At 39.7% G+C, this 27,810-nt stretch overlaps 1 protein-coding gene across 1 annotated transcript in view; it reads right to left on the reverse strand.

Annotated features, from left to right (window-relative positions):
- Window positions 1–1,433: 1,433 nt before the first annotated feature.
- RESF1 (retroelement silencing factor 1) overlaps window positions 1,434–27,810 on the reverse strand; it is a 45,371-nt gene continuing 18,994 nt past the window's right edge. Inside the window, exons 3-6 of the mRNA XM_060776785.2 lie at window positions 12,492–12,562; window positions 6,380–12,032; window positions 4,536–4,613; window positions 1,434–2,512 (exon numbers count right to left, since the gene is read on the reverse strand). Of these exons, the coding sequence (XP_060632768.2) occupies window positions 2,364–2,512; window positions 4,536–4,613; window positions 6,380–12,032; window positions 12,492–12,494 (5,883 nt within the window). The 5' untranslated portion in view covers window positions 12,495–12,562 and the 3' untranslated portion in view covers window positions 1,434–2,363. The remainder of the gene's footprint in view (window positions 2,513–4,535; window positions 4,614–6,379; window positions 12,033–12,491; window positions 12,563–27,810) is intronic.

Here is a 27,810-nt window from a genome sequence, read left to right on the forward strand (position 1 = left end):
GAAACCTACAACAACCCAGTGATTCTGGCCATGAAAGCCTTCGACAATACATCTTTCAACTCTTATTATTCTATTACTCTATACCAACTAAGTTTCCGACTATAAGACCCACATTTGGGATACCTAATAAAAATAAAGGTCATGTAATACCACCGCTCAGTCTGGCTGGCTATACCTGCACTTAGCAATCAGTTCTTCTGGAAAACTAAATATAGTGACTGCATATATTTTTACAGAGGCAAAACAAGAGTTTTCCTCAACCCCTTCTAAAAATTGCAATTTCTGTTAGTTTTTTCCTCATGCCATGATCATATAGCTTCATGCATTGACACCAGAACAGAAAAACTTGAACTCATGTTAAATTACTAACATGTAGCCATAGATATGGACTGGCCTTTTTCACTTCCCAGGAATGAATCATGATAAGTTCTAACATTCCACTCTCTTGTCCGTGTAGATGACAATTTGTCCATCTTTGCATCTATAACAATTTTGATGCCATTACTCATATATTGACTGCTGTTCCTCTTTTGTAAAAGGCTTCCTATGCCGATACACATCCATTACTCTAGTTCAGTGGTTCCCAACCTGTGCTCCGTGAACCACCAGTGGTCTGCAAGAACTGAAATATGGTCCGCAGCCTCACCATTACTACACGGTTGCAATAAGAGCGACTGCTCTCACAAAAACCTTAGAGTGCCGAGGCTTATTAAATATGGTTTTATTTGGGCGAGCAGATGGTGACTACTGGATGGTATATGTTCTTTATCAGAAAATAGAGCTGATGTGGTCTATCAGTATCTGAATCAGCATCCCAAATAACCAAAACCGAATCAAAAGTTGACCAAAAACCAATTTGTAACCCTTTTGGTACTAATATTGGAGAGTGGTCCCTGGTCAAAAAAAGGTTGGGAACCAGTGCTCTAGTTCACCAAGTTTCACAAATAATAATAATAATAATAATAATTATTATTATTATTTATTTATACCCCGCTCCATCTCCCCCAGGGGGACTCGGTGTGGCTTACGTGAGGCCACGGCCATCAATATAGTATCGTATAATTAACTAATGTATTGTTAATTATACGATACACTGAGTTACTCAATTTTTTTCCAAAAAAAAGTTTACAGTATTTCGGAACACCAAAAAATACAAGGCTTGCAAGTAACTATTTAGCACTAGCTGCCAATTCACTTCTGTTGGAGATACACTGAAGCCATTCTTCTTATCTTTATTATCCCACACATCAACATATTTACAAACTCCACTTTAACAAACTCCACTTTATGCCGCTCTGACTTCATATTGTGGTCCATAATTCCTAACTGTAATAGTATCACACTATCTTTGGAGCAAAGCACCATTTAGCATCTTTGCCATTCCAATTACATTTTAAGCAGGTGATTTTTACAAATACACATATACACAGCTGGAAAAATAAATGTGCTTTTAATTCTATTATTCTTGTGTGCATTTGCGTGCAACTGTACATTGTAAAAAGACAGATTTACAAATGCCACAAAATTACAAAATAACTTCCAAAATACCAAAAAAATTACAAAAGATACTTATGAAAGAATACTCAACAGCCTAACAGTTTCTAGGGCACAAATTTGAATTAGTGAGCTAATATAGCTTATGGAAAGATGTGTACAACTTAAATAACTGAATGAGAATTCAAATAAAATCTGGACCCTCAATGAAGTTTTGGTCAAAATGTTGGGTTTCCAAATCCATTAACATTTTAACCAGAGTACAAATATGTAACAATAACCTTTGCATTCTTTAATTAGAAACAGCACACATAAATTCATATATCAAATAACTGAAATGAAACACAATATAAAAGGCAGCTTTCTGATAAAGTCTATGAACCAGATAAACTGGGTAGCAGCATTCATAGTCCCCAAAGCCTGCAATAAATACTGCAGAGGCTTGGCTACTTCTGTTGATTATTCAACTGCCTCCCCCTCCCCCCTCCCCAAAAGAAGGAAACATGAAATACAAAATATGAGGGGCAAGAGGCCAGGCCAACATTCCTGGGTTATCATTGAGGTGGCAGTGCTCTCATCCTGATGAAATTACAATGGAAAAACACCGAAAGTGTTTATCAATTGGATAGTATGACATATTTGATGTGTTACAATTAAAAAAACAACAATTTAAATAGATGGAAACATATTTTGAATATTAACAAAACCTATAACATGTAGAAATATTCAATAACTTTATTTCTACAGTTTCCAATTGATCAGTCACATTCTATTACATATATAAAAGTTCTGATGGCTTCGGAGAAATAAGATGAAAGCGTGTATCTTCCAGGAAACATGCTCAAGGAATTGCTGAAATTGACAGACATCTAAGTCACAGGACTGTTATCCAAGCTTCTGCTTTTTTCCAGGTGCATTTTCCTATAGGTCTCATATGTCGTTTCCTTCAGAGGCATACCAAATGTTTCATTTCTTTCCAGTAATTTTATTGCAGTTTCAAGTGGGATTTCTTCATCAACTGTAAAAATAAAGCAAAGATTTAGATAATTCAATATAGGCTAAGAGTATAGGGGTCACTCTCCACAAAACTGAAATTGTAGCATTCCTGAAATAAATGTTATCTCTGCTTTGTAAAATGATACCAATTATAGTACACTTCTGACAGTTTAATCAATGATGATTATATAGATTACAAAGGGAGATGAAAGAGGAGTGCAGCATAAACTTATATAAAGGTACTAGCTGTCCCCTGCCACGCGTTGCTGTGGCCCAGTCTGTTGATCTGGAAAATAAAGTAATGAGAAAGTGTTCGTTTCTAATATATGTAATTTCTTTGTGCTTGTGGGTAAACAGTATTTCTTGCCATTTCTTTGTCAGTGTTGATGTGGAGAGTGTCTGGTTTGCCTACCCTGGAACATGCAACATATCATTATCCTTCTTTAAGGGTTCCTTTCAAATCTATGATACTATATCTCTCTGTGTGTGAATCATATCTATCTACCTATATCTATGGCTGGATGGCTCTCTGTCGGGAGGGCTTTGATTACGTTTTCTTGCCCTGGTGAAGGGAGTGGGACTGGATGGCCTTAAGTATTTTCTATTGGTCATGGGGGTTCTGTGTCGGAAGTTTGCCCTGATTCTGTTGTTTTTGGGGTTCAGAATGCTCTTTGATTGTAGGTGAACTGTGAATCCCGTCAAGGTCTATTTCCCCAAAACTCCATCTGTGTTCATATTTGGGCGTATTGAGTGCTTGTGCCAAGTTTGGTCCAGATCCATCATTGTTTGAGTCCAGAGTGATCTCTGTATGTAGGTGAACTACAACTCCCAAACTCAAGGTCAATGCCCACCAAACCTTCCAATATTTTCTGTTGGTCATGGGAGTTCTGTGTGCCAAGTTTGGGCCAATTCCATCGTTGGTGGAGTTCAGAATGCTCTTTGATTGTAGGTGAACTATAAATCCCAACAACAACTCCCAAATGGAAAAATCATAATTTTTGAGTGATGATCACTCCTTGTGTTGTGAGACGTTTTGTTGCCAAATTTGGTGTGATTTTGTTCATTGGTTCTTTTGTTTTTAAGGTACTCATTATGACCAGAGCATTTTTATATATATATAGAAGATAAAGGTTTCCCCTTGACATTAAGTCTAGTCATGTCCGACTCTGGGGGGTGGTGCTCATCTCAATTTTTAAGCTGAAGAGCCAACACTGTCCGTAGATGCCTCCATCTGGCCGGCATGACTGCATGGAACGCCGTTACCTTCCTGCCGGAGCAGTACCTATTCATCTGTGGGGGCAGTGTGTATGTGTGTGTGTGTGTTGTGTGTGTGTTGTGTGTGTGTGTGTATATATATATATATATACACACACACACACACACACACACATTATTTTTTCCCTTTTGATCCTGTTTGAACTGCCTGTATACATCAGATCTGCTGACCAGCACATGATCACAGGAGATATGACCTGTACACGCTGACTTTCCAGATGATTAAGATGTTTTCCTATGTATTAATAATTAATTAATGTCAACAAGTTATATAAGCAATTGTATATAAATATGTGCTCTGTTTAAATCAAGGTGTGTGGAAACCCCTTGATTCAGCTGCGGGCTGAGGTTTCCCACTCTTTTCCATGGAAAAGTAAAAACTTTGCTCTAGCCTGGTGTTCTTCCATCCCATTTGCATCCCAACAGACAGGCTGCTGTCTGCTGCAACACATCTACTCACATTTGCGTGTTTTCAAACTGCTAGGTTGGCAGAAGCTGGGCCTAACAGTGGGAGCTCAGCCCACTCCCCAGATTCAAACCAACTTTTCGGACAGCAAATTCAGCAGCTATGCGGTTTAACCCACTGTGCCATCAGGGGCTCCAGCATAAACTTAGTTGCTATATTTAATTTCTCCAATACCTTTGCCCTATCAAGAAACCAATCTCAATCTGGAAATAAAAGATCATATCAGTGCCATTCATAATAAAGAGAAAAAGGAGTGATGAGATTCCTCACAATTGTTAATAGTCTTGGCAAGAAACAAAGTTACCTTGAGGTTTATTTTCCTCTGTTTTTTTCCTTTTCGCAGGAGCATCCATTATCCAATCTTCTCTTTTACTTTTGATAGCTGCAAGTAACAATTTAAAATATCTGTTGTTTAAAATGTTACCAATGTAGCAGTCAAATATTTTTGCAGCTCAGCCTAATATGTTGGCCTACAGAAAACCATTATTTTACATCCTTCTCTGCAATTTATTACCCCAAGCCATAGGTAAAGGTAAAGGTAGTCCCCTGACATTAAGTCCAGTCATGTCTGACTCTGGGGTGTGGTGCTCATCTCCATTTCCAAGCCGAAGAGCCAGCGTTGTCCGTAGACACCTCCAAGGTCATGTGGCCGGCATGACTGCATGGAGCGCCGTTACCTTCCCGCCAGAGCGGCACCTATTGATCTACTCACATTTGCATGTTTTCGAACTGCTAGGTTGGCAGAAGCTAGGGCTGACAGCGGAAGCTCACGCCGCTCCCCGGAATTGAACCTGCGACCTTTTGATCAACAAGCTCAGTGGCTCAGTGTTTTAACCCACTGCGCCACCGGGGGCTCCCCACTCCAAGCCATAGGTGTATAATAAATAATACGGAAAAGTCACTGTATTCTCATTACATGCTTCACAATTAGATCCTACATTAATGTTGAAACATTCAAGCATTTGAATCTTTTAAAAACTCAAGACAGCACTCAGAGCTGTACATCTTTGAAAAGAGAGGACTGAAGGACCATGGATTTTTCTATGATTGCCAAACGTTAGTTTCCTTGTTTTAATAAACTAACATTCAGCATCCAAAGTAAACACTTTGATACAATTGCCTTGCCTTGGTTCCAGGAAGCCCAAGGAATAAAACTTTAACCTGACAGCATTTAAGCTAGGCATAGTTTCACCACATGAAAGGGAAACCCGGATACTATGAGTACAAGCTGGAAAAAGAAAGCTTCCTACATTTACATGACTGATGTATGAGAAGCTATCCACTGATGTTGAAAGAGTGAATGTCCTCTTTATAGCTGCGTAATGGGTGCTAGCAGGACTGCTGACCAAGGGGTCAGCGGTTTGAATCTGAGAAGAGCAGGTTGAACTCTCTCTGTCAGCCCCAGTTCCCCGTGAGGACACGAGAGAAGCCTCCCACTAAGATCAAACATCAAACATCCAGGCGTCCCCTGGGAAATGTCCTTGCAGATGGCCAATTCTCTCACACCAGAGGCAACTTGCAGTTTCCAAGTAACTCCTGACGTGAAAAACAGTCGGTGAAAACTAAAGAACTGCAAGCAGAATATAAAAAAGGATTGACTAAGGGCCCTTCCATACAGGTATATAACTCAGAATATCAAGGACGAAAATCCCACCATATCTGCTTTGAACTGGATTATCTGAGTCCACACTGCCATATATTCCAGTTCAAAGCAGATAATGTGGGATTTTATTCAGGTGTGTAGAAGGGGCCTCAGTTAAAAAATTGAGGTTCAAGGGAAATTGTGTTAATCATTTTATTTGAAGCCCAACACTACTAACATACCTAGGTCATTCTCAGGTATGCATAATATGCATAGACAAAAATATATTGACAGTTACAGGCATCTTAATGTAAGCAAATGCAAAACTGTTACCTCATGTCTTTCCTGGAGCCCTTCCACACAGGTCTCTATCCCAGAATATCAAGGCAGAAAATCCCACATTATCTGAGTGTGGACTCAGATAACCCAGTTCAAAGCAGATATTGTGGGATTTTGCGCCTTGATATTCTGGGATATAGGCCTGTGTGGAAGGGCCCCTAGACATTATATAACAGGATACCTTCATCGTTTAACTATCTCATTGTGGCAGGAATATGATCGTGTACCTGTGACTTGGGTTCTGCCTTTCTCAGAAGGGTTTTCTTCATCTAATACTTGTTCTTCAGTGACTGGATTTCTAAACAGTATATCTGGGCAGGTTTTGAACTGAATTGATGGTTTGTCTTCTTCAGGCTTCTGGGGAGATGAGCTGCTTTTGCTGTTATCTTGAGACCATCCAGAAAAGCTACTTGATTTCACTTGCCAATCTGATCTAGAATGCCATGGTTCTAGGTTTGTTAGACAAATAGTTTTGTGCGTTGTCCGTTTGAATGCAACTCGGTTCAAGTAGGTTTTTTTTGGTTCCCTATGAAGAGATATGGACAGTTTACCAGTTCTTCTACTAAAACAAGACATTTTATCAGAAAGAGATCTCTCAACCCTCTTCTCTCTTTTAGTCGCATCTAACATTGCTTCTTTGCCTGGAGAAAGCATTTTCGATGTTTTGAGGGGTTGCATCCATTGTTTTTGTGGTGTCAGAGTTTTGCTGTTCTCTAAATGAGAACTTCTACATTTCCAAGCATTCTGTCTGTCTTTTGAATAAGCATATTTTTCCAAATTTACCTTTTTAATTTTTGGTGTAGTGGACTCAGAATGGTTTTCGGTACTCTCAGAATGGCGATCAGTAGACTCGGAAGATGTTGGTTCTTTATGTTTTGCTTTCTTGTATCCAAATTTTTTCCCCAAATCTAATATAAATTTATTTCCATTTAAATGTCCTTGTGAATGTGAGGTAGGCATACACTGGGGATTCTCATGCTTCTTAAAATCTGAGCCAATACCACTTACGTTTGAATCATTTATGGCATCATTATAGTGGATTGCCAAAGCTTTACGCTTTCTTTCCATTGCCTTTTGTCTTTTCAAACTCTTATTCGAAATGGGTCCCTTAATCATGTGCGTTTCACTAGAGTCCCACTTAATTTTATATCTTTCGCCGTTTGTTTTGTGTCTATTTATTATAGGTCTGTGTCGAACAGCATCTGTCTTTAATTTTACATCTCGTTTTTCAGTTCTTTGTTTGCTAGAGGAGTCAGATCTGCAGAGATTTTTAGCATTTACATCTTCTGTGTTTGAAAGATGCTGTGCTTCAGCTGTAGATGAATTCCTTCTTGCGTCTACATGGTCTCGCCTCATATCTATTTCAACTGCTTCCATTTCTGTCTTTAAGGGCAGAGAAGGTACATGGTGCAACAACTCTTTCTCTGGGTGCACATTAGTTTGTTCAAGTTTTGGCCAAGTTAGCTTTTCCGAAGATGGAAGTAGAGGAGCTGTTTGATCTCTGGTGTATGGCTTGTTTTCCTTTGCCTTTGTGTGTCCAGAAATCTTATTCAAGGTTCTGTCACATTGCATTTCTGAAGAAACGTTCTTGGCAACTGTATCCAACGTAGAAATTGACAATTGATTATTTAATCTAAAGTCAACATTACAATTTTCACTGGCTTTTGGTCTATCTTTCACTGTAGTTTCAGACTGTAAACAAAGATCCACTTCTTGCTTGGAATCAGATTCTTTAACTTGCTTGCATGTACAAGGCTCCATTGCACATGAGGAAGCCAGCCAACCTTGTAAGCAACAATATATCTGCTTTTCTCTTCTTAAAGGTGTTTCTGATGAGGTCACTCCAGTTTCAATATCTATAGCCTGATCAGTTTTCAGGCTAACATTCTCTCTTGGCAACTTATGTTCTGAATCTGTTTTGAGATAACCACTTTCAGAGTTTTCTGATTTGTTAGAGAAGTGTTGCTTGTCTTCAGAAAGCACTTTGTTTGACGGTTGAGAGTCCAGTATTATTTGAATTTGATCTATTGCGTCAGAGGAATTGGGAAATTTTTCTGAGCTCTGAAGGTTTCCACTATTTCCAGGATCACTCAGTTTAGGCACAGGATCATTATTTTCTGTTTCACTGAATGTCTTCAAATAGCCAAGTCCGTAAGGAAATTCTTCTGAAAGTTCAGCCAGTTGATCACTTAGGAAAGTTACAGGGGCTTCCGTGTTGCTTTCAGATTGTTTTTCATTTTCTTCAGCAGTACCATCTTTGACAACACCTCCTAAAACACTAGAACTGAGCTGGTCATATTGATTTTGACACAATTCTTGGGTATAACTGGCAAAATCTGAATTGTGAACATCACTACCAGATACATTTTGTTCATGCTTCTTTTCTGGAAAAGGTATTCCTTCACTTTCTATGTTATTGTCTTCCTCAGAATTTCTTCCATTCATCTCATTTGCAGTCTTGTAACTTTGATCCATCTCTAATGCTGGTACTTGTTTTTTACTTTCTTCAGCAGTACCCTCTTTGCCAATACCACCCAAGCCATCTGCAACACTAGAACTGAGCTGGTCATATTTATTGTGATATAATTCCTGGGTATCACTGGTGAAATCTGAAATATAAACATCACTACCAGATACATTTTGTTCAAGCTTATTTTCTGGAAAAGGCATACTTTTCTTTTCTTTTTTCTTGCCTTCCTCATAATTTCTTTCATTCATCTCATCTGCAGTCTTGTAACTTTGATCCATCTCTAAAGCTGGTACTTGTTTTAATGCGTTGTTAACAGCCTTTGTTAAAGTGGATGGTGATGGTAACAAGGTATTTCTCTCTGTAACACTTATGCTTATTTCAGATTCAGGTTCAGTTTTCAGAATAACAGGCTGTTGATCGTTACACTGAAGAGAGGGCACACTATCATTCAAAGAAGTGTCATTTTCCATGGTAGATGTCAAAGGACTGGTACTAAAGATACTAGCGATCTGGGAATTGTAACATGCATCACCTTTTACCAGACTGCACACGCTGGATATTTGTAAGACAGTGTCATTCTGTACAACTTCATCATTATCTCTTGGTTCTATCAAATCTGAAATAGTTTGGGGTAGTACACATTTTTGAGAAACTTGGTTGTCAGGTGGAAAGTAATCTCCTGAATCCGGTTCAGATTTTAGGTTTTTTAATTCTGGAGGAGAGTGACTATTTCTTACTTGACCTAGCTCAAAGCAGCAGCTATTCTGAGTTTCAACTTTGACTATGCCACTATCTTGGCTTGATATGTTTGCTTTACGATTTATATCTAAATCTTCACAGTGTTTAATTGGCTCAGATGGTGAAGAAATTGTGTCTTGTATCTCTTTAAGATTTTGTGATACTGGGTTATTATTTTGTACAGCAATTTGAACATAGTCTTTTGACATCATTAAAGGAGTAACGATAGCTACTTGTGGTTCAGCACCCTTTAGCAGGTTGGAACTTGCATCTTCATGGGTCTTTCGAGATATAGGAACAGAAGTCTGAGCTGTCCCATTTGACTCAAATGTAACTTGAGTTTGGTCATTCTGAATAAATTCGTTGGTGTGGTTTTGCAAACTTTGTATCATTTTATAACCTTTTCCACCTTCTGCGGAAGGCAAACCAACAGATGATTGTGTACTTTCACATGTCCGTTCATTGAGAGATTCTGGAAGACTCTTCTTCCATAAAGCAAGACTTGTTTTGAGCTCCTCCATAGAACAAACGCCTCCATTTCTACATGAATCTGCAGAGGTGGTGTGGTTCTCTTTCTGGACAGCTGAACTAGATGCATCAGAAACATGTTCACTCTCAATGTTAATGTTTTTCACAGACTTTTGCATCAATGTAGGACACATGGGTGGCATTTGATGGGATATTTCAGAGTTTTCTTTTACTGCTTTGTTTATTGATGAAGAAGACTCACATGAAGTAGCTGAACTTTGAACTAAATTCTGAGGCTTGCGATTAAAGAGATGACGAAGAGCTTCTATTGCATCTTTGTTGATCTTAAAATTATTAAATGCATGATTATTTTTCATGTGTGGCAAAGGCTCTTGGGTAGGATTCATTTGAGATAGTTGGGCTCTTGGACTAGGAGTGCTAACAGGATTTTTAATATTGTATTCAGATTTACCACTACTGCCAGATGAGCTTCCATCAATGGCCAATTGTTTATTTTGATCTATACTGTCTTTTACGAAGTAAGAACTAAGTATCATATGTTCATCAGCAGTACCTTGAAGTAAACTCCGTAGAACTGGCAATAAGTGAGCATCTGTGTTCTTTAGTAATAAGGGAATATCTTTAATCTGATTAGAATCACAGGAAGCAGGAGCAAATGACTGATTCTGAGTGGCATCAAGTGAAGAAAACTGTAGTGCTGGATTGGCAACATGTGAAGGCTGATTCTGAGTGACATTACCAGGAGTAGACTGGTTAAGATTTTGATTGTGAGCAGCAGCCTGTTCGTTCTGTTCTGCAGACATAAACATTTTGCACTTTCTCTTATAATTTTCCCCAAGCTTTAACAAGGCATATTCTATTTTCAGAAGTTTTTTATAATCCACTTCTAGACTCTCTTTTGTTATTTTAGGTTTATTGTCAGAGGATGTTATAGAAAGGTTTTCTAGACTGATTAGATTCTTTGGTGGTTCTGAAGTTTGACTTGTCCGTAGTGTTAAGGCTCCATCAGCACAACCTATTCTTGCTGCTTGCACATTGTTTAACGGGTTCTCCCAGAAATCAACTGATGATTTTGTTGGCTCATTAGAAAGCTGATTTTCAGATCTTTGTTCACTTATATTATAGGCAGTGCTCCCCACTATATTTGTTTCTCTAGAGATTTGGCCCTTCTGGTTGTAATAAGCAGAATATGAAGTACCATTTAGATTTGGTATGGGATTATGATAATTCTGCAGGTTTTCAGCAGACGTATTTGCAACTGGTTGTGATAATGGAAACTGTCCATAGTTGGTTTGTATAGGCTGGGCAGAATAGGGTGGTGGTGCTTGCAGGTTTTTATTGGTAACTTGATTAGGCACATTACATGGTGAAATCTGAGTTGCATTTCTGTTGTGATTATAAGTAGACACATTGTACGGTGCAGGATTTATATGATCAGAAGCATACTGCTGTGGCTGTACAGTTCCTGTCATGTTTGAATTCTGGCCATTTATTTGTTTAGGATTATTTTGTCCAACAGGGAGAATAACACAAGAAAAGTTCTGTTGAGAATGTAAATAATGGCTGGGTGAAGAATTAAGAGGGACTGCGGCACCCATCTGAGAGACTGTTCCATTCACGTAATATTGAACTGCTGCCGGGTTTTTTGGAGACAAATTATTTTTGCAAACTTGCCGATATCCTGGAGTTCTTACAGAATTAGAACAAATTTGTGGGGATTGATTATTGTAATTTCCCAAAACTGTATATGGAAGCATTCTTTGTTGAGGTATAGTTTGTACAGGATTTCCAGTACTACCATGTAATACAGTTCCCACCACAAATGAATTCTGAATGACGCCAGGTGTCTTCTGGACAAGTGACAAAGATGGGGTCAAACCTTTAGCAGCTATTGGACGTTTCGAACTAGGATGGATTGGCTGTAAGGCACTGGTAGCTCCAGTATTGTGTAAAGGCAGCTTTTTTGCAGTCATAGGATTAGATGGACTATTTACGGTTTGGTTATTTCCAGGATAAACACAAAGCTTCTGAGTAGGTGCATGGTCTTGAGAAAAGCCATGTGTTGCAGAAAATTGCTGTTCCAAAGGTAGACCCTGGAATTCAAATTTCTTGGCCTGCAAGTTGGAGTCAGATGAGCTCATGTTCCAGTCCATCGTGTTGTTAGTTCTTATATTTTCAGAAATCTAAAAGGAAAAGACAAATGGTATTACTGTAGACAGAAAGGTAGTCCCTTACACATCAATAGATAAAAGCTGTTATCTGATTTACTGCTTAAATGAAGTTACTTCAGAGTTTTCTGCTGTCCTAAGACTTAGCTATTAATGTGATTAAAGAAGTTTAAAACTCAGTAAAAATCATACGCAAATTAACGTATTTCGTACAACAGACTATGGGAGTATTCGTAAGTAAACAAGCCAACAAACTATGGGTTGCCTTGATTGCTTAGAGATCGGTTTCAACCTCTATTTCATGTTGTACCAAAGCTCCAGTCTATAAGCCTGCAATTCCCAAAATTACCCACCACAAAGATCCTTGATTCTTCCTAGATTAAGCATTGAAATTACCCCCAAAGTTAACTGTTACAGTGGAATAATTTTGTAGTATGAATGGCTAAGTAAAACCAACTGAATTACAATACTTACCATTAGTTAATTTAGATTTTCTCCAAATTCATTTATCTTTCAGAGCAGTTGGTATCACACGGCAAAGTTTTCTGAGGGAGAAAAAGGAAAAAAAGCTTGTGTAAAACATGGCGCATTGTTCTTGAAACATCAAAAAAAGAATTGCAAGACTTTCAAGGAGTTAACTACCCTATGTTTAGTTTTAAAGTATCAGTTTCAAACCCACTGTCCCCTCCCAAAAATAAAATAAAATACCCAGTTGCATGAGCATAGGGGCATGAAAAATGGGACAAAGTTTCTATTAAGAACCTTAAGATAATATCTAAGCATAAAGAAATGGAAAATGAGTCATTTGTAACTCACAGAAATAAGCAAACCTACTGGCTATACAAGGGAGCCCTGCCCCCTTAGGTATCTGTGGTTTTTCCACATTAGCCCCTAAACCCTGCAAAGCAGCATTTAATCCACAACGTTGAAAAGGTATGTAGGGACTATGTAGAGTAATGCAAAAAATAAACCACATGTAGTTCACATTTGATCAGCCCACACACTGCCTTGCCAGAGAAAGAAAATATGCCACGCAGTTGAACAATAAAGAACAAGTAGTTTACTCTTCATGGTTCAGAACAAGATATGTACAATGTGATATTATATCAACCCACATAATGTCCTTTTATGACAGATTTAAAATGGTCTTTCTTTGTCCATGTGGATAAACTCCTTCCGCAGCTCATGAAGTGAGGTTACACTCCAAACTCTATCTCTCTCTGCTTCTCTGTTTCTCTCCAAGCACTTGCATAGCTAGAGCCTGGACAAAATGTAACAGTAACCAAAAGTCCCAGGCTCAGCCAACTCCCCACACAAAGCTAAACCAATCAGCTTTGTGCATCTTATTTTACAGTTGACACGCAAACACTCACTGATTCCTTGCATGCTCCAACAGACTAGAGTAAAATACGTATTTCTAATTGCATAAAATCAAAGATAGTGATTCCAAAATTGGAAAAGGATAAAAATGTTGGGATTGCTGCCAAGAAATCATTAATTGATAACATTATCAATCTCATCAGATAATTTACTAAAATAAAAAGCCAGCTGAAATCAGACTAATAATGTAGGTTAAATATAAAACAAACCAGTCCCCTAGTCCAAGTAAGATTTATGAGTTTCACTTCTTAAACAACATTTGGAATATAATCTGCCAGACAGACTATGTACAGTATGAGCATCTACTTTCCAATTTTTTTAAAAAATGAACAATTTCACCAGGGCCTTTAAATACACATCATAGTTAAGGTATGAAAACCTTTTTCCCAATAAAATCAACCAAAATCCTTTTTCCCAATAAAATCAACCAAAATCCTTGAAGAAATTGTCAGTAATGTTTTTTAAACAGGGATGAAATATTGCTTATAGTTTAAAACTCTGTGTGTTCAGTGTAGAAATGTAATGCTGTGCAAGGGTTAAATGCACTAAGCTTTTGGACAGTTCCTGCTACGTCAAACATTCCAGAGAGGAGATAACTCCGTTCCTCTTCCAGAGATGTCCCTTGAAAAGTGAAGATGTGCCTGTAACTATTCTTGCACATAGGTTTTGTTTTTCTGTAGTTTTTCTAGAAAGTAACAATAAAGTACCTCTCCAAGGCTTTGGAGTTGAATGCAATATTCCTGCTTCTTGGCAGGGGGTTGGACTGGCTGGCCCATGAGGTCTCTTCCAACTCTTTGATTCTATGATTCTATGAAGGCTCCAAGCTTCGTTTGTTCTGTGCTTCTTAGCAGTCGCTCTTAGGCCAAATAACCGACAGAAATTACCATCTTTAAAGTTCTTCGCATTACGGCACATGTAGTAACATCTGTTTGACATATGTTACTACATTTCTTTTATTAAATGTTTAGCGCTACAGTAATGACCTCTAGTAGGTTCTTGATTCCTGCACTGTCCCTCGGTCTGACTCTACATGCAACTGTAACAATGAAAATGTAAAATTCTTTTTCCAGCTCAATTTAATAATAATAAGCAAGCTATAAAAAGACCAAACTCTGGTTAACTGTAACCATGCTTAGTAAAAACAAAATGTCAAACTATAGATTATGGATATGGAAACTCCCCAAAATCTTCCTTTGGAATGCACTGGAGGGAGCACATGACCCAAAGGCTTGTTTTAAAAAGTGTTTGCATTGAGCTCAAATAGAGAAGTGCAACTATGTAACTGAGGGAAACAGTGAGCCATATAGACTCCATTTTGCTTGTCACTGCGGTGTGCCATGAAGGGGACATTGACAATTTCCATTCAAAGGATGCAGCCTGCCTCCCCCAAGGGAAGTGTTACACAAATTGTTCTAGGACAGTGGTTCTCAACCTGGGGTCCCCAGATGTTTTTGGCCTTCAACTCCCAGAAATCCTAATAGCTGGTAAACTGGCTGGGATTTCTGGGAGTTGTAGGCCAAAAACATCTGGAGACCCCAGGTTGAGAACCACTGTTCTAGGAAATAGTTATGGTCGGCCAGTTACTGGAAACTGTAAGCAATGTACACTATACTACCATATATGGGACACATTCCTGGAATTGTTTACTGCAAAGGAAACTCTGTGGTGGGCTTCTTCCCGGAGATGTTTATGTTAAAGGAAAGGTTTGCATAACTCATGCTATGCCTAAATAAGGATAAAGGGGAACCGTAAGTTGTCAACAACTAGGGTATAAAAATGCCCCAGCAGCGCCATTTGGGCGCGGCAGCTTGGCAATCAGCATTACTCTATATATGTGCTGTCTGTCCGCCATTTCCTATTGCAATACGAAATAAACCTGTGATTGCTCTAACTAATTTGAACTCTGAGTCGTGATCCATAGTGACCTGGCAAGATCCCAGAGGGTAAGATTGTAGGGACGGAGCATTTCTGCTACATAATGGAATCCTCAAAAAAATCAACTTTATCACATAAAGTTCTCCTCTATTGCCAGACATGCCAGAGTGTTTCACCACAGGACATTTTTGGTGGGTGTTTTTTCTGGACAAGGTACAGTTGTCAAACAAAAGAACTGTCAGTTGTCAAACAAAAGAACTGCCATTGCACCCTGTTCTTTAAGGATATCAGGTAAGACAAATAGAAAGAACAAATATGGGGATGTAGTATTTGTAAATAAATTACTTATTGTTGCACCCTAGCCCTAAGGCACCTGTTCACCCCACACCACACCAGAGACCAATAATCCAATAATAAAGTGTTTATAGAATAAAGAATATAAAAGGGGGGGGGGTTATATCCAAAAGTAGTAGTCAGGATATAAACAGCAATACAGTGGAGTCTTGCTTATCCAACATAAATGGGCCAGTAGAATGTTGAATAAGTGAAAATGTTGGATAATAAGGAGGGATTAAGGAAAAGCCTATTAAACTAAAATTACGTTATAATTTTACAAATTAAGCACAAAAATATAATCTTTCACAACAAATCAGAAGAAGCAGTTCAATGCATTGTAACATTGTGTAGTAATTGCTGCATTTATGAATTTAGCACCAAACATGACAATGTATTGAAACAGCTGTAGATCTGGGCGGGAGGCAGACTACGTTGGAGAATACATTACACTGCATGAGCGAAGGTTGGATAAGCAAGACTCTACTGTATACAAAAGTAGCCAGAGTTCAATAAAAGTCTTTCAAAAATGCCAAGGAAATATTATAAGGTAAAGGTTTCCCCTTTACTTTAAGTCTAGTCGTGTCTGACTCTAGGGGGTGGTGCTCATCTCCCTTTCTAAGCCGAAGAGCCGGCATTGTCTGTAGATGTTTTTTAACTAATAGGTTAGCAGAAGCTGGGGATAATAGCGGGAGCTCATCCCGCTCTCCGGATTCAAACTGCCCACCTTTCGGTCAGCAAGTTTAGGGACTCAGCACTTTAACCAGCTGTGCCACCGGGGACACATTACAGAAGCTAGAAATTCCAAAACATATATAATCCAAGAACATGGATACAGGAAACACTTCGAGGCAAAACTCTTTGAAGGTACATAGGCAAAGGAACATGAAACAAGTATCTTGACAATACAAAAACCATGGACTTGAAAACTTGGTAATATGAACAGGAGACTGTTTTACCCCTTTAGTAATGTTGTCTCCTCTGAAATACTTGGAACCAAACACTTAATTTAAGCCCATCCAGGCACCCATGAAATAATTCCAAAGGCACCTGGATCTCAAGGCCTTATCTTGGAGGCGCTTGAAGACCTAGTCTGTCTACTTTTCATGCTCTGTTTTCTGCGATCTAATCCAGCACTCCCTTGTGTCCTCATCCTGTTTATCTTCCCAGTGTTCTTTCTCTAGGGAAACAGAAGTTTCACTTTCCCAAGGTTGCTAAAGAATGTTTGCACAGCATCAGCCAGGTCAGTCTGACCTGTCTGGAAATCTACCTGAACACTCTCATTCTCCTAATCCTTTGGCTCTTGCCAGGCTACAACACTTATGAGGTTAACACAATAGAATGCTTTATCTACCTATTTGGTTCTCAGTCTTTTGCATTTTAATCTCTACACAAAACCTAGGTCTCACCATCATTTAAACATTATAAAAAGACATGTATTATAAAACTGTTCACAACATGTTTGATAAAATTCTATTAAACGATATATTTTAAGACCTCTCACAATACAGCTCGTTATTGATCACTTAGATGCAACCAAGCTAAGTTAGTATCAAGACAGTCAAAGCAATGTTTCCTAAGCAGTTTCTGCTATGTATTTCTAAAGAATTGAAAAGCCATAAAGCTGTAATTTCAGTTACAATTATATAACCCAAATAAGGCAATATTGGCACATTTGAGAAATAGATTAAGAGGTGCACAGAAGTGTGTTTATTATAATGTGTTAATAACTGTATTTGTGTTTTACATTGGTTGCCTATGGCCTAGCTGTGAGGGATAGGTTGCCATGGAGACAAGGCTGAAGAGGAGGTGGGCAGAGCTTAGAGAGAAAAAGGTTTAGAAAGTGCCAGTTAGTTTCAGTCAGGAGGAAGAGACCCTGAGAAGAGGAGCAGAGTCAGATAAGGACTCTGGGAGAGTAGCAGAGTCAGATAGGGACTCTGGAAAAGTAGCAGAGTCAGATAAGGACTCTGAGGAGTGAAGCAGTGTAAAGTCAGTTAGGTTTTTAGTGTTGTGAATATTTCTTCAGCAAGGGAGCTGAAGGGAAACCTCGTTAGATTACTTTGAGTAGAAAGAATCTAACAGAGGCGTTTTAGGATCGCCAGTAGTGGAAGACTGGAGATCAGTGGTTTGATCCAGTGTAGGTCAAACAGTGAGAATATTCACAACAGGGAACACTGAAATAATAAAGCGCTTCACTAAAAGAAAGAGTTTATAAGTTGTAACATCAATAGCCTGAAATGTATCTCAACCAAGCCATATTGTAACCATCAAGCATATGCCAAGCTCAACATCTTCATATTGTAACAATACGCTTTGTTTAACAATAAACTTGTTCTCTTCGTTATTTTAAATCTGCCTCATCTCCATTGATTTTACGTTCAGTGCAGTCCACTCTACCAAAATCACCTCACAACGCAAATAGGGACAAACAGAGACTTTAATACCAGCGTCTCTATACATATTGGTGGCAGTTTAATTTAGCATTCTTGGAACTTCTTTACAATATTTGGTGGCATTAATACTTCTTTACAAGAGGAAAATCACATTCTCACATTATCTCACATAACAGACACCACTGAGCAGTATTCACACTCCCATTTTGGGGTGGCAAAATTGACATGTTTGTATTCCTCACATAATAGTCACACGCTTCATTCACTTGTCCATACACCTGCCCTGTTGACAACCTTCTTCAAGCCTTCTCTAGTAATGTTTATCTATGATCCTGTTGTTTACTGTTTATATGTATGTTCTGGTATGCAGCTTCCTTTACTCTATGGTAACATGCTCTCTCCTTCTCCCTCCTTTTGACTATGTGGTCTGTTGATAGCTGTTTTGTTATAAGACAGCTGCCCTGGCCAGGTAGCACAGAGAATTATCTCAAACATATGAAACTGGACTGATAAATTGTGTACCTGTGTATACTGAACGCATGAAGGTTGTGAGTAAACCAAGTATGTTATTTTATCAAAGTCTACTTCATCGGGTCTCTTGAGTGCATAATATAAAATAAGTTGTTTTATGTGAGAGTATATGTTTTTTGGGAAACTGAAAAACACTTCTAAAGCTCTGCTGTTTTTATGCACTGGCAAGCTGTTTTCCTAACAAATCTGAGGTAGCAGGTTATTCAGTCTAACAACTAAAACCATTGCCTAGCATAATTATATCTGGTTGTATACCATAAGAGAAGATTCCACTCTAAAGAGTTTTTGGCTCTTCTCTGAAAGGTCATACTTTTCTAACAGTTACGATCTGCAATTAGTGTTTTTTCAAAAGGTTATGAATGCCATTTTCCAAAATTCCCAGTCTAGTAAATGAAGGGTGAGACTCCACCAATGCAACTGTCCACTTGGGAGTTATGGGGCTTCACTTGGCTAGCAGCTACAATAAAAGGGAATAGGTAAATGGGAATGTAAAGCTGCTGACTGAATAAAGCCACACAGCTGGAATTTATTTCACCGCATAATAGTCGCTCCTACCCCTTTTCAGCCAAAAAACGGGTATAAAGTGTGACTATCATGCAGTGAAATACAGTACAGTAGTTTTAAAAGTATATGAGACACAGAGTTTAAAGAAAAAAAGCACACATGTCCTAACCTTTTACCAGGTGTCTCTGTTCATAAAATACACAGCTCTTTGGATCACTATGCTTATTAGCAATATATTTGTACAATGATGAAGTGTGCAGACCAATACCAAAACTGCTATACTTTTCCGATTATTCTCTATGGCTGTCCCTTTCATCTTTTTAACCGCTCCAAAAAGGTCATATAATATAACTGTTCAAATTTTTTAAGGCACTTGAATCTATTTTTATATCTTGAGTCTCAGCTTTTTACTGGATTTCACTTATTGTTCCCAGTTTATAGGGAGTCCCTATATTTGGAGAAAGATGGGATACAAATAAAATAACCTGAACTATTGCTCAAACCAGATAACTGCTCGTATTTAATTGAGTCACTAGTCACTTCCATCATTTAACAGGGGACCTACCTTATTGTGTTTACTATTATTAATTCTCCCAATATGGGGACACATGGTGGCTAACAATAAATATGACACAATTCAAATTAAAACACAATTCAAATTAAATGAAAAAAATGCAAAAAAAACATATTAAAAATAAATAAACCCTTTATGTCATTAAATCTTAAACATAAAAAACAGCCATCTCTAAATTGCAATTGCACCAACCCCAGCAGCTCACCTCTCATCATTCCATAAATGCCCAATGACAGTGGTATTTTTTCACCTTTCCTTGAAAAATAAAATGAATGGGGTTATCCCAGCCTCTATAGGGATGGAGGAGTTCCAGAGTCTGAGAGTGAAAAATCACCAAAGGAGTCTGAAAGAGTGGTAGTATTGTAGCAAAATACATCTGTGACAGGAAGAATGGAGTCTGCAACAGCAAAACTCCAAATCACAGGCTCCCCGAATAAGCAGTCAAAGAACCCTTGTATAGTTTTGCCAAGCATGTAGCAGAAGCAGAATGCAAGTCCACTGGCTGGCTGCTATGTGAGCCCGTCTCTAACCTCTAAGCTCCACCCCCCCCCTTCCACACACACACACACACATATACCCATCAACAAGCCAAAAACCACAGCTGTCAGGAATGTTCAATTTTCGAAAATAACATTTATCGTTTCTGAGAAACAATCACAAAACAAGTAGGTGCACCTCATTTATCTTTGTATCACATTGTCAACTTCCTGTCATTTTGACAGTACTAAAAACAAAGGGCTGAAGGTTAGCAGATATTTCTTTAACAGGGGTAGAAGCCTATAAGTAGTTTTAGTGCACACACTGGTAACATCAAAGTCTGCAATGCACTGTGCATTGGGCTAACTCCGTCCCAAGTTTGGAAACTCTAATTACTTCAAAATATGGTAGCTAAATTAGTTATGGGAATATCTAGGAGTGAGCATATCACAGCTATATACTAAAGCCATTCTACTGGTTGCCAATTAGTCTCTGGGCAAAGCACAAACTGATGGCTTTGATCTTTAAATCCCCACAATGATTTGGGTCCAGTTATCTACAGGTTAACATTCTCTCATACAATCCATTGAGGTCCTCAGTGTTCTTTTTTTCTGCTTATCTTGGTCTTTGCAATGTGTATCATTTGTTCTCCCTACATTTTTCCTTGCTTTTCTATCAAATGCTAGGGTTTTGTTTTTGTTTTTTTTACTTTAACGGCTTTTTCCTGTTTTTGTCCCTTCTCTGTGTGGGTGTATCCGTTCCCATGATTTATCTCTAAGGCCACCACTTCCCCTTCTTGTTGTTACACAAGTATTAACTTATTCATGACCTCCAAATCTGGTCAGACATCTGCATGCCACCTTATCACAACTGACATATGCTATCTTTACCAAAGGTACACCATCATTAAACGTTTCATGTAAATGTAAATAAATATGCAAATGCTTTGAATGTGTCTTCAATTTTAAGCAATAAAGGTCTTAAACATATGAATGCTGTAAAGATGCTTAAACAGGAAAAACTTCATGATCCTACATCAGACGGGTTTTTTATGGTCTAAGGCAGCTGTTTTCAAAGTGTGCTCCATGGAGCCCTTGGGGCTGCGCAAAGCGTACTGAGAGGCTCTACAGTTTCCGTCCCTTCCCTCCAAACTTTCCTTCCTCTTTTCTTCTCTTCCCCTCCCCTGCCTCTCTTGCTGCCAAAAGCCTTTTTCCCTCCGCCCCCTCACCGCCAAAAGTCTTCACCCTCCATCTCCCTTGTTGCCAAAAGCCTTTTTCCCTCCCGCCACTCAGGGAGTGCTCTGACTGTGCTTTTCCTGCATGGCAAAAAGTGTTGGAGCATATAGAAATCAGTTGTATATGTATGTCAAATGTAAATTAAGATGAATAAAGCTGATTGATGGGGTTACGCCTGGAGAGCCGACTGAGTCTGGGACTTTTGGATACTGTTACATTTTTCAGGCTTTAGTTGTGCAGGTGCTTGCAGAGAAGCAGAGAGAGAGAGAGACAGTTTGGAGTGCTGGAAGGTGTTTCTCCACATGGACAAAGAAAGGCCATTTTAAAATCTCTCTAAAAAGACATTATGAGTCAATGCAACTGATCACATGATGCTACATATGTTGTTCTGTACTATGAAGAGTATACTACTTGTTCTTTATTGATCATCTGTGTGGCATATTTTCTTTCTCTGGCAAGACTGTGTGGACTGATCAAACGCAAACTACATGGTAATTTTTCATTACACCAACAAAAAGAGTTGAACTGGATGACTCCTGGGGTTTCTGATATCATCATCATCAGAAACACAACAAGATTAGTACACAGCAAACAAGATTACTTTGCTGGGTATTGAATTGGATCACACGTTGGACACTTCCCAAGTGTGTAGGACTGTGTGGTGTATCGGCGAATAATACGATACACTTTTTCCGGCTTGTGATCCCACCAGTTATTTGTCGTAAGGTGGCTTTCTGCAACTGACAGATGGTAATTTTGTCAGCGCCGATTGTGTTTAAGTGCAGGCCAAGGTCTTTCGGCACTGCACCCAGTGTGCCAATCACCACTGGGACCACCTTTACAGGTTTGTGCCAGAGCACCAGCATGGATAAACATACATTATTTTTATATAGATAAGCATTGGAATGTCCAGTGTACATTGACATTTGGAACATCCTGTGTATTCAGAACACACAATTTCCTCTTGATCTTCGATATTATATAAAAGCATTTTTGGGGCTCCACAAGAAACTTTTGCTTCAAAAAGGGCTCCACGGTTGAAAACTTTGAGAACCTCTGGTCTAGGGAAAAATATGAATATCTCCCTTCCTTCATACATATTCAACATACACATGGGAACTTACTAGGGCCCACTACAACACAGCCACATTTCTCTAAGAACAAGATTGTCATTTAAAAGAAGATATACACACTGACAAGGAGTGTGCTTTGGTCTGAAGGAGATGTCACTTAAATTTTGATGAAGGGACAAAATCAATGGATAGGACCTATGAGATCTGTCCATTGTCCACTCCACTCTAAAAGTTCTTTTTTTACTCAAACTGACCATTGTAAGAACCATTATTTAAATTGTAATTTCGAATGTAGCATCAGAGTTGGCTTGCTACCTCTTTTGTTTCACTTTTCTCCTCTTGAATGTATGTCCTGATTTATTTATTTATTTATTGGTGTATAAGGTTTTCTTGGAGATCTTCCATTAAAGAATGGGGAAAAGTATGATTTAAATTCATGGGAAGCACAACATTTCAGCACTACAACATAATAGAATAAAGAACAAAGCCTGGAAACATATGTGAGGGGACACCGTATCCTGTTCTTCTGGAAACAGATGGACTTGATAACTGGAGAATGCAGATCCCCTTCCTGCCCTATCTGCATCAACAACAGCCTTGTATGTCCTGGGCCAAAATGAGGAGTGCCAACTGATTAGAACTGAACACAAGGAGGGTGTAAGATAAGTGATGTGTTAGGATGTAAAATCACCACAACAATGCCTTGACCAAATAAGGTTGTCAATGATTAAATAGGGTCACAGAAGAGTGGCACCATATTGTAAAACTATAAGAATGAATGTAGTTGTATCCCTTGGGTCTCATTTTTGCACACTGGAGCACTCCTGTTCTGTTTTTTTACCTCTTTTTGCAAATAAAGCTTCTCTCCGAGATTAAGAAATGCCTGGTTGTTGCCTGCTGCATCGCAAAACTGCACTTTTAAGGGATTGGGGTAACATGTGCACCTGTAAAGATTTAATGTGTGAAAAAGACTAGAAGGTGACACGTCGGAAGAACAAAAACGGAGTTTGTGCAAAGCATGATATGGGTTGGACCTGGCAGGCAGATGAAGCGAGGATTTTGAGAAAGCAGTAAGGCGTATCTGGATAACAATGGACAATAAGGTGTGAAGGAACAGAATGTTTTGAACAACGGAACATATTCACTCAAGGCGGACTGACTTTGGGTTATAAAATGCAGGGGATTTCAAAGATTCAGCACGCTTCTAGAAATCACAGCAACTGAGCGTCCGACCCTCTAGAAAAGACTGATCACCTTCTTCTAAGACCTGATTGTGAGTATGATGGAGTGTTTGAGATGAATGGATGAGAGCTCTTTCTTGATGTAATTCTGTGATTCCGATCAATAAATATTACATGAAAAGTGGTAAAACCAAATTTGGCCTCTGAAGTATCTCTATTCCTTGAACACTGCATCAAAAGAACAGGAACCATTTGGGTTCATAACACACCAAAAATACAGTCACTGCAACTGTACATTAAAGTATTCTTTAATGTACTGTTGTAAAAGCATTTGACACACTTTTTCCCATCAAAAAATACCATGCCTCCTATTTTAGGCCAATCATTCTGTATCTTAGAGTTGTTGTACTATATTTAATTGCAGTATGTGAAATTTGCATTTTAGTAACCCACTATCAGAAGCACTCCCAGCTAGGCTTTATGGACTCCCAAAACTCTGTAAGGACTCCACCCCGCTCAGATCTATCGTGAGTGCCATTGGATTCCATACATACAATTTGGCAAAAATTTTGGCTGCAGAGCTATAAACCCATATTGAGCTCACTAAGCACTACATCAATGACTCAGCCCATTTCACAGAAAAAAATCAGCAACCTCATGCTCAAGATCAATAACAAACTGATTAGATTTGATGTGGTGTCTCTATTTACTAAGGGCCCAGTAGCAGACACCATCGCACTAATCAACCAGAATTTCCAGAATACATCACAGCCCTGTTTCACCATTGCCTCACCACAAGCTACTTCCAGTGGGGCAATTAATTCTATGAACAGAAAAATGGAGTAGCCATGGGGAATCCTCTCAGCACGGTCATAGCACATTTCTACATGGAACACTTTGAAAAACAAGCCCTGGAAACAGCAACAAAAAGTCCACTATATGGTTCAGATATGTGGATGACACCTTCACCATTTGGAGCCACCTCAACAGCATCCACCCAAACATCTAATTCACCATGGAAAAAGAAAATGGTCTGCTCCAGGACTTTTGGGTTAGAGAACAGTTCGTGTGGAGGGGGTGTGTTGTTAGCCCTCCTAGGTTCCAAGAGTTGTATTGAAGATGTGGTTGTGATCTCTTCCTCATTCATCACTTGTAGATGGACAACAAGGCCTCCCTCCAGGTCTCTCCTAGAATGAGAGGGCTCATCAGTGGGTACTAAGTTTACCAGTGGTTCAGCCAAGTCCTTGATGATAAACAACCAGTTCTTAAGGTAGCCCAACTTAAAGGTAATGTCATGTTGTTCACTGCAGATTGAACTACTTAGGTCCTTGGGTTGTTTCTGTGTTGAAATACTGGAGGTTTTGGCTGGACTGGATTGTTGTCTTTTCTTACAAGAAGTCTCCCTGGGAGTTGTCGGGCAGATACTACTTGTTTCCACTGGCATGCCTCTGGCATGTAAGGCGCTATCAGAGGGGTGCTGTCCAAGTCTCGAAAAAAAACCCCAATGTTGGGAGTTATTTGGAATCTGTGCAGGAAAAGTCTCATCTTCATCAGCATAGTTGGTATTGTGGGTTGCTGGAATGTCAGAAGGATTCTCTTGTCTGCAGATACTTGGGGGAGCCACTCCACTTTAATCATATCAATGCAGTGGGGATGCATATGTAAAAGTTGACTCAAAGATGTTATTATATCATAAATGACTTTTCAATTATTTTAAAGCATAGGTTCTTTTTATTGCAATTTCCAGTGTGAGAGGGTATATCAGATCGCAGAAAAACATGGTCGCCTTAGTGGATGATCTGCGCCGGGAGCTAGACAGGGGGAGTGTGTCCCTGTTGGTGCTCCTGGACCTCTCAGCGGCCTTCGATACCGTCGACCACGGTATCCTTCTGGGGCGCCTTGCGGAAATGGGTCTTGGGGGCACTGCTCTGCAATGGCTCCAGTCATTTCTGGAGGGCCGCACCCAGAAGGTGTTATTGGGGGACTCCTGTTCAACACCACAGCCTTTGACCTGTGGGGTTCCACAGGGCTCTATACTGTCCCCCATGCTGTTTAATATCTACATGAAGCCGCTGGGTGAGATCATCCGGAGTTTCGGGGTGCGGTGTCATCTGTACGCAGATGATGTCCAACTCTGTCACTCCTTCCCACCTGCTACTAAGGAGGCTGTCGAGGTCCTGAACCGGTGCCTGGCCGCTGTAATGGTCTGGATGAGGGCGAACAAACTGAAATTAAATCCAGACAAGACAGAGGTACTCCTGGTCAGTCGCAAGGCCGAACAGGGTATAGGGTTACAGCCTGTGCTGGATGGGGTCGCACTCCCCTTGAAGGCGCAGGTTCGCAGCTTGGGTGTGATCCTGGATTCATCGTTGAGCCTGGACCCCCAGGTTTCAGCGGTGACCAGGGGAGCATTTGCACAGCTTAGGCTCGTGCGCCAGCTGCGCCCGTACTTCGGGAAGTCTGACTTGGCCACGGTGGTACACGCTCTGGTCACATCCCGCCTTGACTACTGCAACGCTCTCTACGTGGGGCTGCCCTTGAAGACGGCCCGGAAGCTTCAGCTAGTCCAGCGCGCGGCAGCCATGTTACTAACAGGAGCGGGACGCAGGGAGCACACAACGCCCTTGTTGTTCCAGCTCCACTGGCTGCCGATCTGCTACCGGGCCCAATTTAAGGTGCTGGTTTTGGCCTACAAAGCCCTAAACGGTTCCAGCCCAAAATACCTTTCGGACCGCATCTCGGCCTATGAGCCCACGAGGGCCTTGAGATCGTCTGGGGAGGCCCTTCTCTCAATCCCGCCTGCTTCACAGGCACGTCTGGCGGGGACGAGAGAGAGGGCCTTCTCGGTGGTGGCCCCCCGGCTGTGGAACACCCTCCTTGTTGACATCAGACAGGCGCCCTCCCTTATGTCTTTCCGTAAGAGCCTAAAGACATGGCTATTTGAGAAGGCATTTAATTGAGTGCTACAATACTGGGTAATGACGACTGGAACGGAATATGGACTACGAGATTGGTTATGATTCCACGTTGAGACGGAGCGGATTATTTTAGTGTAATTATATTATTGTGGTATTATTGATATGTTGTTATTTCGTTATTGCTTTATTGTAGATTGTCTTTTATATGTTGTACACTGCCGTGAGTCGCCCTAGGGCTGAGAACGGCGGTCAACAAATGCAGCAAATAAATAAATAAATAAATAGACATACAGACATTCGGATTCTATGCAACTACATTGGATTTACAATTACACTGGTTAACAAACAAACAAAGGGGAATTACATTTTCACTCAACATTCATACACATGCACACACATTCATCCTCAGGCATTCAAGTATTACCGTATCATTTCTCCCTCCTTGGAGAAGCACCTGTTAGGTCAGACCCTGATTTCCTGCAACCTATCAATGCATAGTTCCAAAACTTCCATAACACCAAAACTTCAAAACACTGAAATGCCAAAACCTCTTTCCCTAAGAACAATGCCAAGGACCAGATGTTTTCCATACTGCAGAACCTGACTCCCTCCACAAAATCTAAGACTCCAAAAGTGAACTTCTTCCTCTTCCCTTGAGAAAGAAGCCCCAAAGTGACCAAAATCATGCTTTCCCATAGCATATCTGTCATTCTCCTTAGGTGAACTATCTCTCTCCTTCCCATGGAGCAGAGCATAGCAGGTGGAACAGACTCCTCAGTCTGCCACAATTTGAGCATTATTAGACTGAGTCTTTTATAGGAATATTCTGTTGATGTAGTCCCAAAGTTGTAAATTAATGATAGAGGACTTCCATCCTGGCTCCATCTCAGTTTCCTGGCCAGATGTTGATCTTCTTGATTGGTGTTGATCTTATGTTAACTTCCTTCTTAACATAAGGAATGTTGCAAACATTTCCTTAACTTGAAAGAACCATTGTCACAGTTCTTATCAATTCTCATTAGCAGGTTTTGATCCCAGTTCCAGCAAGTAGGTAGTTAGTCATTGCAGGCCTTAATATTACACTGGTGTTTCCAAAATTATTAACTTCAACCACACATCCTTCCATTCTTCCATTCATTCCTACACATCATATTAAATTCATATTTGTCAAATCTGCACATTGAATTTCTTGTGACACTAATGGCTCTCAGTGATCCACATCTGCCCTTATTTAGTCTGTTGTGAGCAATTTACAACATCATCTGTTTTGCTTGTAAGATACTGTTGCAATTTTCCTTTTGCAACTCCTTAGTAGGAGG

Source organism: Anolis sagrei, chromosome 5 (genome assembly GCF_037176765.1).
Source record: "Anolis sagrei isolate rAnoSag1 chromosome 5, rAnoSag1.mat, whole genome shotgun sequence".
Lineage (NCBI taxonomy): Eukaryota > Metazoa > Chordata > Lepidosauria > Squamata > Dactyloidae > Anolis > Anolis sagrei.